Source organism: Buteo buteo, chromosome 2 (assembly GCF_964188355.1).
Source record: "Buteo buteo chromosome 2, bButBut1.hap1.1, whole genome shotgun sequence".
NCBI classification, from domain to species: domain Eukaryota; kingdom Metazoa; phylum Chordata; class Aves; order Accipitriformes; family Accipitridae; genus Buteo; species Buteo buteo.
This window is the reverse complement of record NC_134172.1, coordinates 71,318,918-71,342,548: the sequence shown is the minus strand read 5'-3', so window position 1 is coordinate 71,342,548 and position 23,631 is coordinate 71,318,918. Positions and strand designations below refer to the sequence as shown.

Below are 23,631 nucleotides of genomic sequence, written 5' to 3'. Positions count from 1 at the left end.
CTGCTTTTCCTGCACTATATTTATTTTCCCCACAAAGATTTTGAAGCTGCAGTGTAAGGTAAGCAGTGGGGCCAGTATATTTAACCAATGGTAACATAAACCACAGAAGGTTAATACCACAAACCAGTGTGTGTGTGTGCTTTCCCGTGGTTTACATTAGTGTTTGCTAACTGCTCCAAATTTTGCTACCCTAATACATGTTAATATTTTACACTTCTAGTCTTAATGCAGGAGGAAAAGTATGACCACACCATGCCCACCAGAAATTCAAAGGACTGGTACTACCTCTGAGGAACACTAGTTAGCCTCCAGCCATAGATATTGCTGCTTTTGATTGCCCTTTTCTTCTCCTTCGAGCTACCCTCTTTAGTGATGTAACTGCTTTTTATTCAACTCTGCCGTTTCAAAACTACTCAATTATTTCTGACTGAAGTCCTGTAATCAAACAAAGCAGCACATTTTGTATTTATCAAGCTTCTTGTACAATCACAGGATGACGCGGCTCCACCTTTCTCATTCAGCATGCGTCCAGCCTTGGAAGTAACCTGCTCAGTGCATGTAGCGACTGATCCTTCCTTTCAGCAGGGACAGGTTCTGTGCAGGAAGAACTTAGACCAGCATAAGAAAAGATGATCTAGCTCTTTATCCCGATGCACCACTCCACAGCATCGGTGAGACTTCCCCTCACATACCAATTAACGCACCCGAGTAACCACTGCAAACCAGAATGTGCTAGTTCTGCTTTGGTGTCAGCAATAAAGTTACACAGCTCCACAGCTGTGAGGGCTTGTCACCACCACAACCTGGGGTGCGAGGCTGTACTTTGTTTTGCATTCACTAAAATGGATCCATGTTTCTGATGCCTGCAAAACAGGTAACATTCAGCATATTCATTGAGAAATCATTTGCTGATAGGCAGCAAATTTTCACATTACTAAACAGGTAAGTGCAAACTATCTGCTAAAACTTAGCCTGTTTGCAGGCATGCATTTTAACCACAGAATATGTTGTTACTGTTTACTCTCCTGTTCTTCACCAAATTTCAGTAACCTGCAAGCAAACTGCAAGCTGGACCAGTAATCCAAAGTGTCTTTTCATTATCAGCACTGTGAAGAAACCAATTAATCGCCTACAGCAAAAATAAGCAAGTGAAGTTGAGGAGCTTCCTTTTGAAGCTTTGTGTTTTAGTGTATTTGTTTTACTAACCAGTGATGCAATTTAAGATCTTTGTATTTACAAGGCAACCGCAAGCTGTAAGGCATTACACTTCACAAGGTAATTGTTCTTTCTGAAATATACAAAAATGGTTTGTAAATGAAATGACATTATTCCTCTTCAGTTTCCTCTTACTCAGGTAAGAGTACTTCTCAGATGATCTCAGATAAACATGAGCTGCTGTAGGTCAACATATTTTCCTTCTCCCACAAGAAACAGCTCACACCTTTTATTACTATTAGGTGATTACATGGCAACAAAAGGCAAAAGCTTTCAGTGTCACACAGGAAGGAACTCAGGGGCTAAATATACTCTTATTCCAGAAGAAAAAGCAAATCCATGTTACATTCTGATCCACAGCTCTTCCAAGCATATCATAACAACCTTCCCACTGACATAAGCAGGCCCCAGCAGAGCAGCTTCAGATTAAAGTCTTGTAAAAAGAATAAACCAGCAACCAATGACTTCAGCAGTCAAACAACACAGATTCTGTAAGAATGCTATTAGGACTAAACTTTTGACACAATGATGGTGTTCAGCATGAATTTGACCAGTGAATCAGAGTAAACGTAGTAGCAATTAACTATTACAAGGATGTAAATTATGGACAACTATTGGTTATGTTCCTAGATTTTCAAAGAACTTTCTAAAAGTTCCATTAAAAGTAATACCTGACATCAAAAATATTAGTATCTTTAATTTGCAAGTTGTTTTTTTTTTGTTACATCTGGCACCTAAGTGTTAATAAACTCTTCAGAAACTTTTGTCTGCATGAACAAAAATATTTCTCCTAAAGAGTGCAATATTTGTCAGTCACAGACATGATTATATCCAGGCAAAAGGAGAAGCCCAGTACCTTCTGGAGAAATCAGTTGCTGTGGGGTAAAGGGGATCTCAACAGCAGGGTTTTTTTTGTTGTTTTGCTCCCAAGAGTGTTAAGCTATTTTGCTGCATTTTGTTCAAATGCACTGGAACACATGCACGTTTTTCCCCAGTCACTATAAAGATCATCTTCTGATGACTTAAGAGGCCGCTACAATTTTATAGACCACCAGCTGAGAAACACTGCCCTGGCCTGCGCACACATACTGGCTGAACCCAGCTGGCAATTTTATCAAAACTTTATAGTACCCACTGCTCCTCTCTCTCAGGTTACTTAATTCTGCTTCAAACACTGAGCTAGTAAGTCAGAGACACGCATAAATCAAGTGACACCAATAAAGTTCATGCTAACACTGTAATGACTCAACCTTTTCTAAAATATACAGTGATAAGCAAGTCTTTCATCTCTGGTGATAGAATGACCCAGTTTCACAACAACTCACCTAATTAACCAGGACATGATTTAAGCCATTTCATATGTAATACTGTGACAGTCTACTGCAGGAAAGAACAAATACACCAACTTTTCATTCTATATTCTGACCAGCACCTGCATTTCAATGAAAATCACAAGCACTCAAACTGATGCAAGTGCCATGACTTCACAAGAGCTCTCCTTTTGATTTATATCCATGAACCAAGAGGTCTGCCAGACACCCCACTGCTAGCATAATGCAGGTGTTTCATTGCAGCTTTAAAGGAATACAAGCTTACTAACACACATGAAGCTAAAGGTTCTAAAAAGGAAAACTTTCAAATCTATTTTAACAAATCCTGAGTTAAAGGATGCTTACAATTATAGAAGCATTAAACAAATGAATATGCTTATTTTCATCCCCTTGTTTCATCACTTTTATTACCCCACTTTTCTTTAGAGCTAGAAGAGGATAGCCCATTACTGCTTTTGTTAGCTGAAGGTTCTACAAAACTTCAGCTTGCTGTTAGAAAGCTAATTCATGACATTTGCACTGAACACACTTGCAGGATTATCTTTTAAATACTAAAGACAGTCATCAAATGTTTCTACAGTACTGTGTGAGATGCTAAGGTTCACAACCTGGTTTCATTACCACAGGAACGGGTCTGACCTCTGGGCACAGATATTTCTACGGGCTTGTTTTGATACATCAGGTCTGCAAGTTCAGTTCTTGGTCTCCAAAGAAGTCCCATTTGTTGTGTCAGGATTCTTTGACTTGGAGGACTTAGTGGTTTTTGGTTTTTCTTAGATTTTATGCCTTAAGTTCCGTTTTACAAAACAGGAAGGACAAAACACTAATAACCTTGACTTTTCAAAAAAACCCTGCCCTAACCAGGTAAGAAAATCTGCAATGCGTTTCAGTAATGTTAAGAATGTGCTAGCAGTGACTCTGCAGTGAATTAAAATCTACGTTTAATTTTGTGCTAGTGTTTCTAATAGCCCTTTTCTGTACAACTATCCATTTTGGCTGCAAAAGCATTTTGAAATAGCATGTGAAAAACAACTCAGGTTAAGTCTCTGAAAAAAACAATGCTTTGAAAACTTATCCTAGAAAGATAATTTCCATTATAATTTTTTCTTGGAATATTGTACTTACTATTCAATTGCCCTGCTCCACTTTATTCTATTTCTCCAGTCTTTTTTCAAAAGAACCGTACAACAATGCATTTTTGCAAGTGAACGTCAGCTCTTGCTAAGGTTGAATTCCATCTGCAACCTAGAGAATGATTTGGTTTATTAAGTTGCAGTGCCACCTAGCAAACATCCTTAAAATTTTTTTCCTGATGGGAGTTTTACAAAGGACAGCTTACAACTTTCTTATTTAAGAAGAGACAAACTTGTGCTTGCATTATTTTAAGCATCTAGTGCATAGTTTTGTTTTGAACTGTTAAGTTTTTATTAGAAATTATGCTTACAAATATGATAATCATAAAGATGCTCACATACCTAAAACTCTGGTATATGAACTTCAAGAACTAGTTTTGGACATATCCTTTATACATTTATCTACAAATAGTTTCATTAATTGTCAGGGGATTTTTTTTAAATCATACACTTTGATAGTAGGTCTGTGCTGAATTTACTGGAGTTTTGAGATAAGGGAGACTCCTGCTACCAAAGTAAGGATGATTTTAGCTTATCAAGGCACATTAGTACCTTGTATGTAGACACCTTTCAGATTTGCCTGAAAGGCTAGAGCAGCTTGATTTGTCTTGCCTTAAAATAATAACCATCTCCCAGGTCAAAACAAGGTTAGATACTTAACTCTGTGCCTGAACAATGAGGCTATTCCATAGACCTACATGTGGGAGACATTAAAATACAGCAATTCAGAATAAATACTGCAGCTACTTTCTATTACCCTAAACCTCTAACAGGAAGCTGTTTCCTGTTTAGTTCCTGTGCCAAATTCTAGTAAGCCATTTAAAAGAGAATATAAGCAAACAAGCAAAAAACAACCTCACAACATCAAGAGTGAAGGATGAAGAGAAAAATACACTCTGCTGACTGACCTTATCCTTTCTGATAACACATCTTAGACCAACTAAGCTATAAGCTTCTTGAATAAAGCAGCTTGTCTTCATTCACAATGTCAAAATGTACCAATATTTAGACAGTACTTTGGCAGCAATACAAAATAATACAGTCTTATTGCTTCTCTTAGAATTTCTAAGTAGAGTTCTGCTATCTTACTTCCTGGTGAACAGAGAAACCATTGCATGTTTTATAGAGTTCAAGAAATAAAGCAAGTCAAAATAAAAAATAAGTTTCCAACAATAAGAATTGTTTTGGCTTAGTTATGATCCTATAACCCTTGATTTTTCAGCCTGTCTCCAAAGAGTCCAGCACTGCATGAGGACTGTATTTACAGGAAGACTTGTATGTTACTTCAGCAAGCCAAGGGGGGAAAAAAAAAAAAAAAAAAAAAAGAGCCCCAGCATGTAAAGATGGACCCCATCTTTATCTAAGATGCATGTCAGATGTCTTCATATTTGCTGAGAGTTTAATTGCTATCCTAAGTCAAGGAAGAGAACACTTTTTTTTTTTCCAAAGAAAACTACATTTTCCATAATCCCTCAAGATCACATCTGAGCCACTAGTCTCTTCTAGAATAACCATCTCTATATTGTACGGCCCAACTAGTTTTGCATAAAACTCTCTTTAGGCAAAAATAACAGATGTATTTTACATGCTGTACTCGTATAAGAACTTTCTTAGTCCCTGCATATTGACAAGAATCATCTTTCCAAAAAGCCATTTTAATAGAAAAGATCCTGAAAGTTTGTCTCTCAACAGCCTGACTTGATGCATTTACTTTTTTTGCCAGTTCTGATATCACTCTATGGTTTTAGTCCATTTTCATTCATCTTTATCACTATTTTTCCACAGAGTTCTCCAGATCCTTGAGGTGTTAATTGTTTTCTATACAGCACAAAGACCCACAGTCCAGTTAAAGACCCACAGTCTGGTTTCCTGCTTGAAAATGTGCTTCAAGAAATGCAGTTACAAATTTGCTACAAAAAATCTTCCACCAAACACCACAGGCTTTAGCGTCACCTCCTTTTTCTTTCACAGAATTTGGGTACATCTGCTGCTACAAGGTTGTAACAAAGAAAAAAACTTTACACATGATTTCCATCCACTGGAAGTAACACTCAGATTTAGACTCAAAAAGTCTTTCCCTTCTCCCCAAGTCCACAGGTTGACCTTGCTTTGAATGACTGAAAAGGAATCACTTTTTCAGGTCAGGGGGATATGTGACATACCATCCGTTGTTTAGCATTGGAAGGTTGGGTATTAGAGAATTATTGCTACTGTTACCTTTTACGTTTCAGTCTCTTCTTGACATCACAGTAAAGAAAGAAAAATGAAAACGTAGCTTAGGCATTTCAAACAAGTCCCTCTGGTTTCTAATTCCCAAAAGCTGAAACCCACCAGAAGCCAGATGTTCTGACCGAACCAAGCCTCCACAACCTGTCTTAAAAGGTCTTGACTGATGACACTCTTACTACACACCACAAGGCACTAATGCTTACTTTAAGTCATGCCCTTCAACGTTTTCTTTGTCCTCTAAACTGCAAGAGATACAACTCTCTCTTTATAAATTCATGTAACTGTTTCCTTCACAAGAGACTAAGATTATTATTGCTGGAACCCATGGCATCTTATAATAAAGTAGGCGGTGTGGATGTTCTCAAATTTATTTTACTAAAATATGCCTTTTCAACTACTAATTATAATGGTATTATTCTTTTTTGATTGGGGTTTTTTTTTGCCCTTGTATAATGCAAAGATTAGTCATGACAGGTGGTTTTTTCCTCCTCAGGAAGTAAAGGAAATCCATACCTTAATTAATATAATAAGAAAATAATTACTATGCTTAAGTGATGAGGACTCAGGCAACTCTCTGTTGAGAAGCTATTTATTTCTCTTTCTTTTCATTCAGTTCATCTACGAGAACTTTTTAGATATGCGTAGCTCTTCATGCCAGTTAACAAAATAATGCAGTACAACTAGGGACATGCAACTACCACAATAAACAGGGAGAAAACTTATGAAATATGTCTTTGTACTTGTAGAAGGGAGGCCCCGTACCTAATTTTTTATCTCTCATCTTCTCTTGTCTCAAGCTCTGAACTCTTCTAAGCCCTCACAAAAGCATTTTCTGTATGTTTTACAAACTTTGTGGGCTCACTCTTACATCTTATTAACGTTTAACCTCGGTTTCTCTGTACAAGTCAGGGAATACACTTTTTTGCCAGCCAACAACTGAGGATGGATGGCCCTGGCAGTTCTTAACAGAACACCCTTGCTGCAGGTGCTGTTATTTGCAGTGAGCACTTCTCATGCTTCGACAGAGAACTAAAAGATGTTGACCAAAACAGTCCTGTCAGCATGGGCTTATAGTGCTACTGACCAGCTAGAGATTAACAGTTAGCTGGGTGTTTTTAATCACTGCATGCACTGTTTCAATTTGTTAGGCAATTAGGAGAACAAGTAAAAACTTTCAACACTTGACTGCTGTGCTTTGTCATTCTCCAGGCTATAATTACTAACTAAGAGTCATGCTCAATTATCACATGCACAATTAAGTAGTTATTCCACATTTTCACTATTAAACAATAACCAAGTAACAAATTTCTTTCCATTTCCATGGACAGTTTCACATTTGTAAAAAAATAATCAGACATCTACAAAAATACATGATTTTTTGGAAAAAAATTACCATTAAAAAAAAGCAACATGGTATTTCTATGTCCTGTTTTATCCACATGATATAGTCATTACACAGAGAAGATTAAACCCTATGGAATTAACTATGAAAATTCGTACTTTTTTTTCACCATGTAAACTTCTAATACAGAGGAAATGTTGGGTCAATTTTACTGGCCCAAGCCATGAGCCCCCCTTTAATATCCTTAGCTAACACAGAGCCAAATTGTCTGACAGGTAACTCCTGCAGAATTCTTACAGCCTTCTGGGAGTCATTTCCTAATTTGCAAACAACAAATACAGGAAAAGATGTCTGGCCATTAGTTCTCTGCTTTTCTTCACAAATTCTTTTTTCTAAATATTCCAGATATTCTTCATCTTTCTCTTCTAATTTACTCAAAGGAACGTGGACAGCATGTACCAGGCGACAGATATCCACTTCTACCTGCGGACGAACGTCTAACAACACATGAGGAACTTGCTCATCCAACAGTTTTTTGTATTCCTCTACAGACACCCTGTCTTTACTGGACAGCAGATGTAAAGTCCTACACTTGTCTGTTGCAGAAGAACCGCAAAATGCCTCATAATCCTGAAGACAGGTGACAGATGGATTGTCACCACAAACAGCACAGTCCGGTTTCTTTGGTCTTAACTTGATGTTGCGAAATCTCCCCTCACGGGCGTCAAACATCAGCATGAACTGACCGAAGGAGGAACCCATTCCCGAAGCAATCTTCAGCACTTCCAAGGCCTGGATGCACCCCACGATGCCCGGCACGACACCCAGCACTCCCCCATCCGCACAGTTAGTCACCGTCTCCGGTGGAGGGGGCTTGGGGAAGAGACACCTGTAGCAGGGCCCTCCCTGGTAGTTGTACACGACGAGCTGCCCCTCCAGTCGGAGGGCACTGCCAGACACCAGGGGCTTCCCCGCCAGGACGCAGGCGTCGTTCACCAAGTACCTGGTGGGGACGTTGTCGGAGCAGTCGGCGACGACGTCGTACTGCCGCACCAGCTCTAGGGCAGTGCGAGGGCTCAGGGCGCCGCAGTAGGGCACGTACTGCACCGTGGAGTTCAGCAGCCGCAGGGCCGCCGCGGCGGAGAGCGCCTTGGGGAGCCCTCGGCGGGCCTCCCCGTGCAGCACCTGCCGGTGCAGGTTGCTCGTCTCCACCACGTCGTGATCCACCAGACCCAGGCGGCCGACACCGGCGGCTGCCAGGTACTGGGCCAGCGGGCAGCCCAGGCCGCCGCAGCCCACCACGAGCACGGAGGAGCGGGCCAGGAGCAGCTGCCCCCGCACGCCCAGCTCCGGCAGCACCAGCTGCCGGCTGTACCGCAGGATGTCGGCGGCGCTCAGAGAGGCCCGGGCGGGCAGAGGGGGGAGCTCGCCGGGAAAGGCGGCGGCACGCTCGGCCTCAGTAGCCTCAACGACCCCACCGTCGCCCGCAGCACCCCCCGCCAGGACGGCGGCCAGGCGCTCGCGTAAGCCGCGCAGCTCCTGCTCCCGCTGGTCGATCTCCGCGCTCAGCCGCGCCGCCTCCGCGCAGCCCTCCATGGCCGAGAGCAGACCGAGCCGAGAAAGAACCCGTCGCTTCCGCTTCCGGCCGAGGGGGGCTTCCGGCGCTTCCGGTCGCGCCGCGCTCGCTGATTGGCCGCGGCGCGTCCCCGCCGGTTCCGGCTGACGTCAGCGCGCCGACATGGCGGCCGGCGGCGCAGACAAGTTCTCGGTGCTGCTGCCCACCTACAACGAGCGGGAGAACCTGCCCCTCGTCGTCTGGCTCCTGGCGCGCACCTTCCGGGAGAGGTACCGGCGGCGGGGGTGCCGGGGCCCGGTGCGGGGGTGAGGGCCCCGGGGTCCCTCAGCGGGCCGGGGCTGAGCTCCCTCCCTCCGCCCGGGCCGCCGCTCTGCGGGTGGGAGGGAGCCCGGCCGGCGAAGAGTACGGCTCTTCCCCGAGGTTAATTAGGGAAACGAAATTGCTGCGGTCCGTTCTGCCCCGGCCCCTGGAGAGCGTGGGCAGGTGGAAGCGCAGAGGCGGCTTTAGCTTTCCAGCTTTCGCAGTCCTGAGGCCAGAACTGAACGCCGGGGTCAGGCTGAGGGTTTGTGTTGCCGCAGCGTGCTGTGAAGCAGTTGCGTCCCGAGTCGTGAAACGATGACGTTGAGTCACGTTTTGTCGCTATAAGTATAGTCTTACAGCTACAAGAATGACTGTAGCGTGTACCTCGAATTATCAGAAAATAATTTTGTATTCTAGCTTTATGCTTTCAAAATTACATAGGTGGTGAAATTGGGTTTTCCATTTGCTCGTTTAAAAATAATTTTCGTTTCAGTGGAAACAATTTTGAAATTATCATCATAGATGATGGAAGCCCAGATGGGACACAGGAAATTGCTGAACAATTGGAAAAGATATATGGATCAGATAAAATAGTGAGTTGTATATTCTCTACCTTTTTTTTCATTTTTATTGTATTGGAAAGTACTTGAAGTCCTTTGGAAACAAGAACGGAGTGCCTGGATTCTGCACTTTCTTTACATCCTTAAACAAGTTATGTCAGTTTTGTGCACCACTCTAGAGACATCTAAAATTACGATAGTCTTGCAGCTGCTTAGCAGCATATGAACTAACATGCAGAGTCATGAGTTAATATTTGCAAAATGTTTTCAATACTTTGTGTAGTGCTGTGTGCTAATGAGTAATGAATAGCGGTTGTCAGCGTGCTTTGTGCATGCCTGAGGGAGAGATGAGGTTTGGATAAATTTTAATTTCACTTTAAGTGACTGCAGTAATAGGGAAATTGGAGAGATGAAAGCTAGTCTGGTTTTGTGAATTATTTTTAATCTGTCTAGTTGCATTCCTCAATAACAGGACTTTTTTTTTCTTTTTAATATATTACTGTGTAACCATCAATTATATACAAGAAGATAACATCATTTATTTAGTTTTTATGAGCCATTAAAGCCACTTTTTTTTGGAGGGGCAATAAAAGCTTTATCACAGAACAGTGTAAAACCCCAAACTGAATAGTTTGTCACAGTTTTGTGCTGTAAGCAGTGTCAGACTCTTTCTTAATCTATTACTGTGTAGTTAGTAATAGAGAAGTTTAAGATAGTTAGCTGACCTTTCCTCACTGCTTAAGAGTTTAATTTTGAAGTTTAATCTGCGGACCAGCACCTGCAGCAGTGCTGAGCCAAGCACACTTGAGTGGAATTATACGGAGGCACCACCATCAGCTCACACTGATATTACTGCAGAAGTGTAAATCAGCTGTGATTTCTCATTAGGTCAATTTTCTTTGCTCCCTGTTTTTGGGGGGGGTTGTTTTGGTTTTGGTTTTTACCTGAAATTCTTTTCTTAGTTTCCTGAGCAAAATCATTGTTCTGATTTCTGCTCAGGAGTCGTCGTCCAAATAACTCCATGGGGCTTCTCACTTACTACATTATGCTTACTGAACATGGTATGAGGTTCACTTAATGAGAGGCCAACATGCTCAAGGAAGTAGATGAGGAATCAAAGTGGTTTTGGTTTTTGGTTTTTTTTAATGTTCAAATGTAACTATTTATTAAAGGAAAAAAAAAATTCTATGGGAAAAAGACCCGGAAACCAAAATATCAAATCAGCAGAAGCACTAATGATTACTAACTCTTTCATAGCCATGTCCTTCTCTGAATTACATTACTTATGGCCTCTCAGATAATGCATCAAAATTAGCCAAGATTTAAAAGTGAGATTTAAAATTTGTTTATGAAGTATATTTAGATGACTGCTTAAATGTCTACCCTCCCCATCCCAAATGCTGACTTATATCAAAGGCACTTTAGGAAGAGTTGAAGGTTAAATTACTGTTGTGATGATCTAAAAGTTAGATTCCTCTTTGGTTAGTGGTGGTGCCCGCTTCTCACCCTGCACTTCATATGGCCCTACGGGAGCTGAGGATACTTGGCGCACTTTTAAAGCTTGGTCACTCATATTCTGAAAGAATAATATTGTTATATGCTCATTATTCATGGGTTATATCTGTATGCACATGAAAATCTTGAAATTTATATTCAGTACTGAAAGTATGCTAAATCACTTCGGGAAACTTGCTAAAATATTTGCTGTTAGTGTTTGTCATTCCTTAAAAGTAATGGTGCTGGGGAGACTGTTGTTCAGATTTACAACTGTATTTCAGATAGTGGAATTTGAAGAAATCCTTTAGTTACGAAGATGGTGCTTTTAATTTTGTTTTTTACTGCAGAACTACGAAGTAAAGCTTAAAAAGGGTTTCTTTTTAAATATGACCTGATCAAATACCTGTTTAATATAATGATTTGTTTCTCCTGTATTTTGACAGTTACATTTATTTTTATATACTATCTAGAATTCTAAGAATTAAAAGTACATTTTAAAATATTTTTACACCTTGAAAATAGCAAATTTTAAGGTGTTGCTAAAACTAATTGAAAACTGTACTTCAAGTAATATATGTATATTTTAATATATCCTGCAGCTTCTAAGACCCAGAGCAAGAAAGTTGGGCCTCGGTAAGTCCTTATGAACTCTGGTTAGTGCTAAAAAAAAAAAAAAAATCTGCTGTATTCTTTTATTGATTTGAGTGTGTAAAGTTCCAGGAAAAATCACAGTAAAGCCCAAAAGCAGAAATATATGTTTTCAAGGTTTTTGTAAGCGAGCAAGCTTAAAAACCACACATACAAAAATCACAGAGTATTTGTAACAAGTTCCCTGCAACCTCAAACCTGAAAACTGTGGTCACTGCAATTCTGTAGAACTGTGTGTTCCTGCTAACATCATGCTGCTTCTCTCCCTCCCCTACTGCATTCACTGTTTATTAGAATGAGGGGTCTAGACTGAGAAAAAAATATAATTTTTTACAAGAGTAGCTGCTATATTTGGTGGAACCTACTGATCCAGAGGGGACAGTGGTATTTTCTGTGCAATCTACCCACGTGCAGGATGCTTCAAAACTTGGACCATAGTTTGTGCCATCTCCAGAGTAGGCTGGGATGTTTTCTTACACGTATTTGGACAGAGCTCTTCAGAGTTAACCCATTTCAGTGTGAATTATGACCATAATTAAATAAAAAACCACATATCTGACAGATGTCCAGCACTGAAACTACTAAAAGTATTGTCTCACCTATTAACTGACAAATGAATTGAAGGTTTTGAAGTACATTGCAAAAGTTACTAGTGTCGCAGAAATCTCACTAATTTGGGAGCCAATCTTGTACCACTGAGACTGATCATTAAAATTTGCATGGAGTGATGCAGGACTGCAGTTTTAAAGCTCTGATGCCATATTTCACAGAATATGTAAATCAAGTTTGTCACTATTCTATTTGCTTTAGGAAAAAGCATATATCTTAGGAAGTCATAAATGACATTAAAACTTGTAGTATGGAAAATACCCTAAAATAAAGTGGAGATATTTCCATCTGTTAAGATTCACGTTGTATCCTTATCATTCCTCTTTTATAATAGGAATGGAGAAAATGATAAAACGCAATACCTTGTTTGATTTATTGTTAATCAGTATCTGCCTTTCTTGCTAAATGTCTTGGTAATCCCCACTTCCATGTGCTAGTAAAACATTTGAGGTGTCTTGTATACTGAGTAATGCAGCTAATTTCTCCGGTCCACTGAATAAAAATAAAATTTTAATTTTGATATTGAATTGTCTATTTAAATTCACCTTTCTATACTTTTTTCTACATCTCTCATTTACTCCAAAACTCCAAAAAGCTTACATATCTTTACTTCTATGTTTTCAGCCTTTTCATCCTTTGTCCTAATTTGACCAGTATTATGGATTAAAACTGACTGAACTTAAACTTTTCATGTACCATGTCTACTAGTCATGCACAATACACAAATCTGTGACACTCCTGCTGTGTAACTTTGCAAACAACGTGGAAAAGAAAGGAAAGACAGGTTGTTCATTAACCAGGAGTTTAGTTTTGTGTGAGGGTGCCTGCTAAGGACATCAGTTGAGAGTGGGGGTTTTTCAGTTTTATCTATTCCTTATGAAGTAAACAGAAAGACACCAGTAATTTGGATCAGTGAAGAGCATATGCTGGTTTTTAATCTCTTGTGCTGCTGTACTGCCCTTGGAAGCAGTGCTGTCTTTGAACGATAGGACTTGGATCAGAAATTTGCACTGTTGAGGACAACTGTAATAGCAAGACTTGTTCCAGCTTTTATCAAGATAGCTACAGCAGTTCATACAGGATGAATAAAATGCAACAAAATCTAAACTAAGAAAAAAAAGACTGCCTTCAGATTAGGTATCAGGATATAATTCATGGTGTCAAGAACAACCCAAAATCTATATACTACTAATAGTAAATCTTGAGTATAGAAAGCAAGGTTTTTTTAATTATCAGTGATTATTTTGTTGCCTGTGTCCTATTTCCAGTTTTCTATGGCTTATAAGTGCCTATGGTGTTTCTGCAAATGTTATTTCAAATAGTGTCCCACTTACTAAATCATGTTTCTCTGTGCATTTCTAGTGCAGTAGGGTTTGTCAAGGTTTATATTTATAAAATCTAGTGCTGAAATTGTAGGGAAAAAGAAAAATAGTTTTACCATTTGACCACCAATACATCATTTTAAAATAAGTTTTAGAAGTTTTTAGTTGATCCTTTCCTAGTATAACTTAGAGATTTTAGAAAAATAAGTGAAGACTGTGGCTAGAAGATTGCATATGTTAAAATAGTGAGGGAAATTATTTCTGTACTGTTTTCATCAGGCACTGCTTATATTCATGGAATGAAGCATGCCACTGGGAATTTTATTGTTATTATGGATGCCGACCTCTCTCACCACGTAAGTCTGTATTTTAGGTACTGTGTTTTTAATATGTTGTATTAAATTATTTTTAATATTTTATTTTTTTTACCTCCCACCCCTTTCTCTTTTTCTGATCTGTTTTCCTTCCATTTCAGCCAAAATTTATTCCAGAGTTTATCAGGTAGGTGCCGACTGTATTATGAGAGAATGACTTCTGAACACTTATTGTTATATAGTAATATTTGAAAGTTTTATATTCTTGTATAGCTGTCTAGCTGTAGTAAGAAAATTGGCAAGGCAAGAATTCAAATAAAAGTGATTGGACCTCATTAGATTTGTCCCAAAATCATCCAGAAAAATGATTAGTTCCTAACTGGAGCAAAATCTCCAAGTTTAAAGTAACAGCATGTGTGGCTAAGTACTTCCCTTCCTTGTAATGGTTGTTCAGCTTTGAAAAGCATATATATAAATGTTGTCTTCTATTTCTAATAATTTCATGGTGTGTGCATGTAGGGATATTGAATAGAGGACCATGTCCTCAATTATTGGTGAAATACTTCTCTCCTTTTTGCCTACCTGTTACCTCCCTGTAACATTTCAGTTTGTGAGAGATGGTCAACAGGCATTACGTTGGAGGCTAAGGGTAGCACTCTGTATAATTCTCAACTTTCTTGCTTAGTAGTACTGGAGGCCTAAAATTTTAGATAAGGTTCTGCAGCAGTCAGGCATGGTATGCGCTAAGGATAGTTCCAGACTTCCCGCCCACTGCCCTTTACTATGGGTTTGTGTAATTTAGATATTTAAATATGTATTTAAATTCCTTCTGTCTTTTATACTAGAGAGAGGCTTTAAAAAGGTGTAAGTTGGTCTTTATAAATTATTTATGAAGTAGTCTAGGAAATTCTATGACATAGTTGGTAAAAGATAATCATAAGATTCCCTGAAAGAGCTTTTTATAACAGAATAGTGAACAGGTTTTTGAATGCATAATGCTTATAACCACTGTAACTATTGCCTTCCTCTCTCCTCTACTTATTTGTTCAAAGGTTTGTGAAATACAGATTTTATACTAAAAGAATGATTGTTCTTATTTTGAAATTTGTACTACTTTCACACAAATATTCCTCCTGTTTTTCTGATAAAACCAATTGCTTACAGAAAGCAGAAAGAAGGCAATTTTGATATTGTATCTGGAACAAGATATAAAGGAAATGGAGGAGTATATGGCTGGGATTTGAAAAGAAAACTAATCAGGTTAGTATTTTTCTAGATATTTACACATAAATTTGTTATTTAGAAATAATAATTCCAAGTACTCAACTCAATCTGTGTGAGCTGAACTGAGTCTTTAGTCAATAGTACTGTGTATAGCAAAATTATATTACATAATAGAAGCTGCATGATTTGCAAATTCTTTGGTTAAAACCCACCAAGAAAGAATGTAATAATATGACTAGGCTTGAGAAATGGGTTGGAACAGTGGACAGATCTGCATGGCATCAGGTTGGGAGAGTCTTTCAGCTTCATCATCCAAAGAAAGAGCTGAGGCTATGACACTTTTGTCAAGTTTAAAAGTCCTTTCCCTAAACAGTAAATTACTAGCTAAACCCCCTGTTGACACTGATTTGTCATAAGTTGAGAATTATCTGGCACAATCAATGTCAATAAATGATTACTTAGACCTTACTGGAAAACAGGTACAGTGAACACTAGGGAGAGGTTTCACCCAAAAGCAAAGAGGAAGACTCTGTCAAGGTCATATAAGCATATGGAGGCTGGCATTTCAGGTTTACAGGGACTTAAAAATCTCAGGGAGGTAATCGACAAGTTTCTGCATAGTCTTTCTCTCTCACACCTGATTTAAGAGAATAGGTGTAAGTTAATGCTGATTTACACGTTACTGTAAAGAATTAGGAGCAGAAGTTGTGTTAGCAGTCTGATCTGGAGATGGAATCACAGGGACTGTATTTGGATTTCTCCTGGTTTTTAATGGCTGGAGTAAGTGCTCATCCTTTTGTGAATCTAAATAAAATATACACCCAAAAAAAGGAAGTAAGCTGAATGGACATTGCAGAGGAATCCCTTTACATACTACTGGACAAGGTGAAGGACTTGCACATCTTACCAGTGTGTAATATAGCCCTCAGCAAGATAGTCCTTACTGGTTTTTTGGTCTCACAATGTTTTTCCTCAGTGGAGCTTATCCTTATCATACTATGAAAGCAGTGTAAACCAAAACTGAACCTTGGTTTTCTAAATCCCCATCTCACATTTGTCCAGGAAGCATTTTTATTCTCCATTTACAGTGAATGTTAGTCAGAAGAACAATGTTGTTTTGGCTGTTGTCAAATGTATTTCTTTTGTATTCTATTAGTGTGTAGTTGTACTGACAGTTCTACTGTAAAGAACCAGATTGTAAACCTAATTTCTAAAAATCATTGTTTTCTCCTTCACAGAGAAGTTCAATGATCCACTAATCATCTACATTTGAAAAACAAGACGTTGGGTTTTGATTTAAAGATTCTATGATTTATTAGTCAAATCTAGTAGTGAAAACATACTAGAAATATCATTGTTTCATATTAAGCAATAAAAGGTTTCTGTTTTTTTGCTAGTAGGATGATATTTACATATTTCTAGAAATTCTGTTTGATCTTTCGGAACTGTGTACTGACCAATTTTGACATCCGTGTTCTCTTTCACAGTCGTGGTGCCAATTTTCTAACTCAGGTTTTGCTGAGACCAGGTGCATCAGACTTAACAGGGAGTTTCAGGTATGGCCCTCGTTTGCAATTCATAAAGTTTATTTGAAATTAAGAAACTGCTGAACAAGGAACTGGAGTAAGGACAGACCTTCTTTACTGAGGACTATGAAATCTGTTTGGAAAGGGTGTAAGAAATAGTAGACTAGATTGCAATAACTGTTGCTCCTTTGACTTTTGTTAAAGATTTTTTTAAACTAGTAATGATATGAGTGAGTGACTACACTTAAGATTTCTACACACTGTCTTGATTTCTGAAGTTCAGAAATTGTGCTTCAGGTTTCTTTTTCTTTGGAATCGTTTACAGGTTATACAGAAAAGAAGTCTTACAGAAACTAATGGAAAAATGTGTTTCTAAAGGATACGTCTTCCAGATGGAGATGATTGTTCGGGCTAGACAGTTAGGATATACTATTGGAGAGGTATAGTAAAAGCTTTGATAAGTATGTTGTGCTTTCATTGAAATGTAGATACAGATTACTGGGAGCATAGGAAATTTTGTGCGCTTCCAAGAAGCAGCAAGATTTTCAAATTGATATCAAGAAATTACAAATGTAGAACTCTGTTTTTCCAACTTTTCCAGGTGAATACCAGATCTGAAATTCCAGTTACTTTTTCCACTGGCTGATATGCTAACCAGATCCTTCCCTCTTCCTCTTGCCATTTCTTTAGCTGCATGCAATTTTACAACATTCTTCAAAGGAGGGAAAGAAGTCAAAATATACCATGAAGCTGCTCTGAGCCTTTTCTTTCCTCCTTCATATTGTACAGACATGTCTAGTTAGGTCTTTTCAAATCATTTTGTTTTCTCCAGCAACCTGATTCTATTTCAGATTTATTCTGTTCTATGTCATTTATTGCCTTGTTATTTCCCAGCTTTCCAGCTATCACAACTTTCCACTTCTAAACTCTTTGAATGTGCTGTCTACAGTCATTGAAAAGGAACTCCAAACAATTGTTAGATCCTGTATTTCCAGCAGTCTGATTGCTGCCTTTTATATTTCATTGAATTGCTCTTGCTGGTGTCTTTAAAGATGATTCATTGGAATTCTGTCTGCAGCCATATCTCAGAACCAGTTCTTCATCATCATTTTCATGACTGAATTGTCAGAGAATTCTGTTGCTGGTACTTTCTCTCTAAACCTTATGTATTGCATTTCTCTATCAACATTGGGTAGAGTATTTCCACACAATAAAGCAAGCTCTTTTCTTCCACCTTTCTTGCTTATGGAGCAACATCACTATCCTGTCTGTAGCTGGGGTTTGGCCTTAATTTCTTTGGTCTTCGCGTTCAGCTGCATTCACATACTGCTTTCTAATGTTGCTGAATTAAATCCTCACCTGTCTATACATCGAGATACTGAAACCTAGGGTGAGGTGAGGTTTTATTTACTATACATTTTTAAAACAGTAAAATACACTTCTCTAGCTTTAAAAAAAATGCAGTCTTGGGTTGCTTATAACTCTTCAGGCTGCTGCTGCAAAGACCTTTTTTCTGCCTATGATCTGACCCTGCCACTCATTTACATGCCTCTATTGGTTGTATAGTGTCAAATATAAGAAGTTTGTCTTTTGTTTCAAAGCCTGATGGACAGTCTTTGCTAGGCTTAATGTCTCCCAGTCAGTGTTGAGACATGGGCTGTGTTTTGTGATGGGTCAGTTACACTACCCTCCACAATTAATCTGTCACATTCTCAAGTAAGCATCTTCTTCCCTTCTCCTTTGGTTTCTTACATGTGGAAAGAGTTCTGTCTAACATCTGAGAAGTTGCTTCATTATTCTGCTTCAGCCTTGTCTTTAAGATTTCCTTTGTGATATCTGTAGCAAACTTGACAGTGTTCAGATTGCTGATGCATACCTATGAATAAGACTATTGTTATTTTTGCTATTCTGTGTATCATCTTTATATTATAGCTTCCTGGGGCAGGACAATTTTCCATTACGTTTCAAGTACATTGATACCGTACTTCCTTATCAATACTTAGGATCTTTTTATATTTTATAATTATCCAAATTGTAATACTGAAACTCTAGAAGAGGTGACACTTGCACATCTAATTCCTGGTTTGTGGGTGCTGCAACTCTACAGGCAGAATAGGAGTTTTTATGCAGTTGTAAAATGTAGATACGGTTGTGAGGGAAAACTATTTCTTAAGCAAAGTTGAAAATGAAGATTGAGACCTGCCAGTGTAAAAGGAACAAATGGACGATGAGATGAACTGACACAAGCTATACCTGAATAGTCTTGTATGCACCTCTGTTTCATTTTGCTGTACTGTTCCACCAGATGTGAAATGTACCACAATGCATGGAATACACCCTTTTGAAAATGCTTCGTGTAAGACTAATGATAGAACTTCTTATGCAAGAAAGGCAAAGTCCAGAAACAACATAGGTAGTTAATTCCTATATGGAAGGGAAAGATTGGATACCTCTTATTAGATGACTTATTAACTGTTCTTTCATCACTGGTCAGGATATGTCACTTCTGACATCCTGCACTGACTACATATTCAGTGATTTCTATCCATGCTTTGTAGATCAGCTGTCTGTAGTTGCCAGGATGCTTACTGGGATCATCAGAGGGACCCTACTGAGAAAGCCAGAGTCATTGTTGAGTCTATCTGCATGCCTTTTTAGGTATCTTCTTACCATCTTCTTGGCCTGGGTTCTCTTCTACTATGGACTGATCTGCTAGAACTGTGAGAAATCCTCAGTCCTGGCACAGATGCAAGGGTGTGGTGATTCTTGTGTTCCACTTGCCAGATGATTTCTGGTTGAAACTGCCAGCAGAAGGCAAAGCCAATTTTTTTAATGACTTTTGCAAATGCAATTATGACTTCTTCAGCCCCTGAAGTATTTCAGTTTTGCATACAAACATATATGGGAATTCTTGAATATTCTAATACAGTGTTGGCAGAATGTCCTGTCATGTCATTTGTACGTGGTCAAATTACTGAAAAGCAGTATGTTCCTAACACCTCATGAGTAGTGAGTTATCTGGACAGTACAATCACTTCAGTAAGGAAACCAAAGTTAGTGTTTTAAATGCCCTTTAATCCTGTCAATAATCTATAAAATAGTCAAAGACCAATAAAGATGGGTAATGCTTGTAAAATATATACTAACTGCCATATTCAGATGTCATCTTCTAGCCGGTGGTGAATTTGAGCAGAGTGCTGTTTCATGGTGGCGGGAGATTTTTGCCTTCCTGAGGCATTGACTCAAAGGTACTGAATTTAGCTAACAAGGAAAGTGGTGAAGGTTCATTTTAAGCCCCCAGGCTGTTAGTACACTTAGGCTATTAAGTTTGTTCTGACTGGTGTACATTCCAGCCAATGAGTAATGTCTTTGGATCATCTTTAAAGGTGATAAACCAAATAATTTCATACTCCCCAGCTATGGGGCATCATTAAAGCTACTGGTAAGAACTGACACAAAGGAAGCCAATCTGGTGCTTGCTTTCTTCCCATGTCTAAACATGCTGTAGTTCAAAGGCCATTTTTTTGTTTACAGAATTTCTGATTATTTAGGTTTTGAACCTTAAAAATAGTTTTGCTTGTTTCAACAGGTTCCTATTTCATTTGTGGACCGTGTCTATGGAGAATCTAAACTGGGAGGCAATGAAATAGTCTCCTTCTTAAAGGGACTCTTGACCTTGTTTGCTACAACGTGATAGTTTATCCTAAATTAACTTTTTTAGAAAAAGATTTTCTGACATCTGTGTGGTTTTTAATATATAATAGCAGAAGCTTGATAATTACTGTGGTGGTCAGAAGACCTGCTATAAACTAACAATTAAACAAACCACCAATAATAAACTAAAATATATTGTATCCCAAAATGCTCCTTTCAAAATAAGTGGACTGTATGTTGAACTAAAAACTAATAAAGACTAATGCTGTATTCTATTTTTGTAAAAAAAAAAAAAAAGAAGTCTTAATAAAGAACACAAAGCTAAATGATCTTTTGCACTTAGAAATGAGTCATTATTCAGCAGAAGCTAAAGATGATTTTGAAATAAAGACAAGCAAGGACATTAAAAGAATTAAAGAATTTATCTTATCTTTGTTCTGTGGTTTGCAGAGATTATTTTAAATATATACCAGTTAGTTCCCTTGCTTTTCTCAATACATATATATACATGTATCTTAAAGCAGATAAATAGAAGAGTTTCTACAGAACTGATAATAGCTTGTGTAGTTTAAGAGGAAATACAGATGAGTACAGTGATTTGTTCTTTGTAAATTTTTTTCCTAGACTGGAAAGAAGGAATGTTCTTTGGATAAGAAAGAGAATTGTATGTGTGGAATAATTTTGTATTCTGTGTTTGTCCAGAAGCAGATAATTCCCTTTTCCTATTTTATTTAGAAACTAAACATTTTTAGAATCTGTAAAGCAGGAGTATGACATCTCAACCAACTTTAGGGTGACAGAAAATCCAATACACCTCACTGAAGACATTTGAGAAATTTTTCTTATGTCAAATAACAGTTTGCAATGTAAAATCTGTATTTGTTCCAGATCCTGATGAACAAAATATAAACAGAGGTAATACTATTTTTTGTTTCACTGTTTGATATAACCAGAACTTTGAAATTATGAAGCCCTTGCAATCAAATATGCACTTGGGGGGAGGGGGGAAGAAGTAAGTGGGAGGATGAAATTATTCTGATAACGGCTTTATATATATGAAAAATGTGTCTTCATTTGGGGGTGGGGTGGGGGGGATAGTTCATTGGAGACCTGTGTCAGAAGATTAATGGTAGGAGGGAAGAAGCAACAAATGTCTTAAAAATTACACCTATTTGGCTTGTGTTTGTCTGCATTCCTTTAGTACACTAGATACAGCTGTTAATATTAGAAGAAAGCTTTAGAAAGTCTGTAGATAAATGATAAATTCATATTTCAGATATTTATCGCAGCGACAAAAATTAATTAAATGGAACTTCAAAACAAAAGCTTACTTTCTAGTGGACTGCTTTAGAGATACTTCTTTGTTCTTTAGTGAAGTTGTACAGATTCTGATATTTTTCTCCTTTTCTGAATATTCAGAGCAAATGTTTTGTATTTAATTTGCTTTAAAATAATAAAAAAACCCTGTAGCTGTAGGTTTTGAATCTACCTGTAACCGGATTACAGTAACTTAACTGTACATTTTGTGACATTTGCCTGTACTTTTCCAGCAAATTATCTATAATTTCATTTGGTGCAGGCTAATCAGATCTAATAATACATACAGAAATAAATCTCTTGGGTCTAAAGGGCCACTGAAGTCTCTAGTGAATAGGTTTCATCTATTTATGTTTCATTTGGAGGTTTCATGGCTAAAATCAACATTTTAAGTTGAAAATAGGTACAAAGTTATTAATGACCAAATAGTGAGTTTTTAGATGTTTATTCAAATTTACATACTACTGAAAACCATTTGCTAGAATACGAATTGAGCCTCAGCAAGGTCATATTTTACTCAGACTTTTATGTAATGATGTATAACTAAAGTCCATTATATTAGTTATTCATGATCTAGTCACTGTGAATTAGGATTTAGCTTTTAGAATGTGCATGCCTACTGTTTAATTATGAAAATTACCTGGTAAATTTCCTTCATTTATCTATTTATGTGATAGTATTTGAAGGAAAGCGCTTTTACATATAAATTAGGATCATAATACATGGCATGTTTTGTGTGCTCCCATATGTGCAAGTTTGAAACGTGACTGGGCTATATTCAGTTTTCAGATAAATAGGTAATACTTCTTACTATGCTTAAAGGTAATGGTATTTAAATTATCAAGAAAGAAGTGCTATAAAGAAATGAAAACAAGTACTTCATGGCATGAGGACACGAGTAAGACACTTTACAAGACTTCTTGAAACAAGAAAAGGTCACGAGAGCGCAACTGGTTTCAATAGCCTGCACCAAGCTACTTGCAGCAAGCGCTACTGAATGGAACCAATACGTGGAAAGAAGCAGAATTAAGAACAACAACTCAGGCTTTCCCTGAGTTAGTGTGATTATATAGATAGACAGAGACATATACGCACATGCATGCACACACACGTATATTTCACAAAATATACCATGAAAACCATCTGGGTTTTTTTTCCTAGCAGAAAGACTGTATATTTCTTCAAAAAACAGGGGCCTGGGCTGCAGATAACACACTTTCAAAAGTTGTCTTACAGTAAGTTTTAAAAGCCTGAACTTCAGAAGAGGTAGCTGTTGTTTGTGCATTTGACCCTCCATGCACTTGTAGAGGGGAGAATCATAAAATAGTATGCTGTTAAGTTAGAAGAAAACCAGAATCTTTGCCCAGAACTGGCCTAAATAACCTCTCCCTTCATCCTTTCCCATATCTCAGCCTGCATTACTTTCCTTCCAATGAGTTTCTCCACTGGGGTGACTAAAAACATCTGGTTCTAAAGGATTCCCTGTCTTTGAGCACTTAGATCTGGCACTGCAGAACCTCACCAGTACTTGAACAGTGTTCTGTTCATAGGAAAACATTGCAAAAACAAGCTCTAAGACTGCATTCTATTGCTGACCTTTTCTCTTGTATGCACTGCTGTGAGAGTTCATAAAAATAAATATTGTAACACTGTGACCAGTGTTCAGAGCTCTAATAGAGGTCCTTCTTTAATAAAGCTCATATCTTTTTAGCAAATAACGGGATGAGTTAGCCATCGCTTAGTGCTACTTGAACTGGTTGACTTTTTCTAACGGAAACTCTTTGAGTTATTTGCATTTGTTCTCAGCTTTTTTTAATTGAGCCTCTTTGTATTT

At 38.2% G+C, this 23,631-nt stretch overlaps 2 protein-coding genes across 2 annotated transcripts; one reads left to right on the top strand and one right to left on the bottom strand.

The window, feature by feature from the left end:
* Positions 1-1,002: 1,002 nt before the first annotated feature.
* MOCS3 (molybdenum cofactor synthesis 3) lies at positions 1,003-8,873 on the bottom strand. The gene has a single exon (XM_075019487.1). It carries the CDS (start codon positions 8,844-8,846, stop codon positions 7,431-7,433), a length of 1,416 nt encoding a protein of 471 aa, XP_074875588.1. The 5' UTR covers positions 8,847-8,873; the 3' UTR covers positions 1,003-7,430.
* Positions 8,874-8,961: 88 nt separating this feature from the next.
* On the top strand, positions 8,962-20,808 carry DPM1 (dolichyl-phosphate mannosyltransferase subunit 1, catalytic). Its single transcript, XM_075019498.1, has 9 exons — positions 8,962-9,095; positions 9,620-9,719; positions 11,783-11,816; positions 14,042-14,118; positions 14,238-14,263; positions 15,241-15,336; positions 16,788-16,856; positions 17,152-17,266; positions 20,416-20,808. Exons 1-9 carry the CDS (start codon positions 8,989-8,991, stop codon positions 20,518-20,520), a joined length of 729 nt encoding a protein of 242 aa, XP_074875599.1. The 5' UTR covers positions 8,962-8,988; the 3' UTR covers positions 20,521-20,808.
* Positions 20,809-23,631: the final 2,823 nt, after the last annotated feature.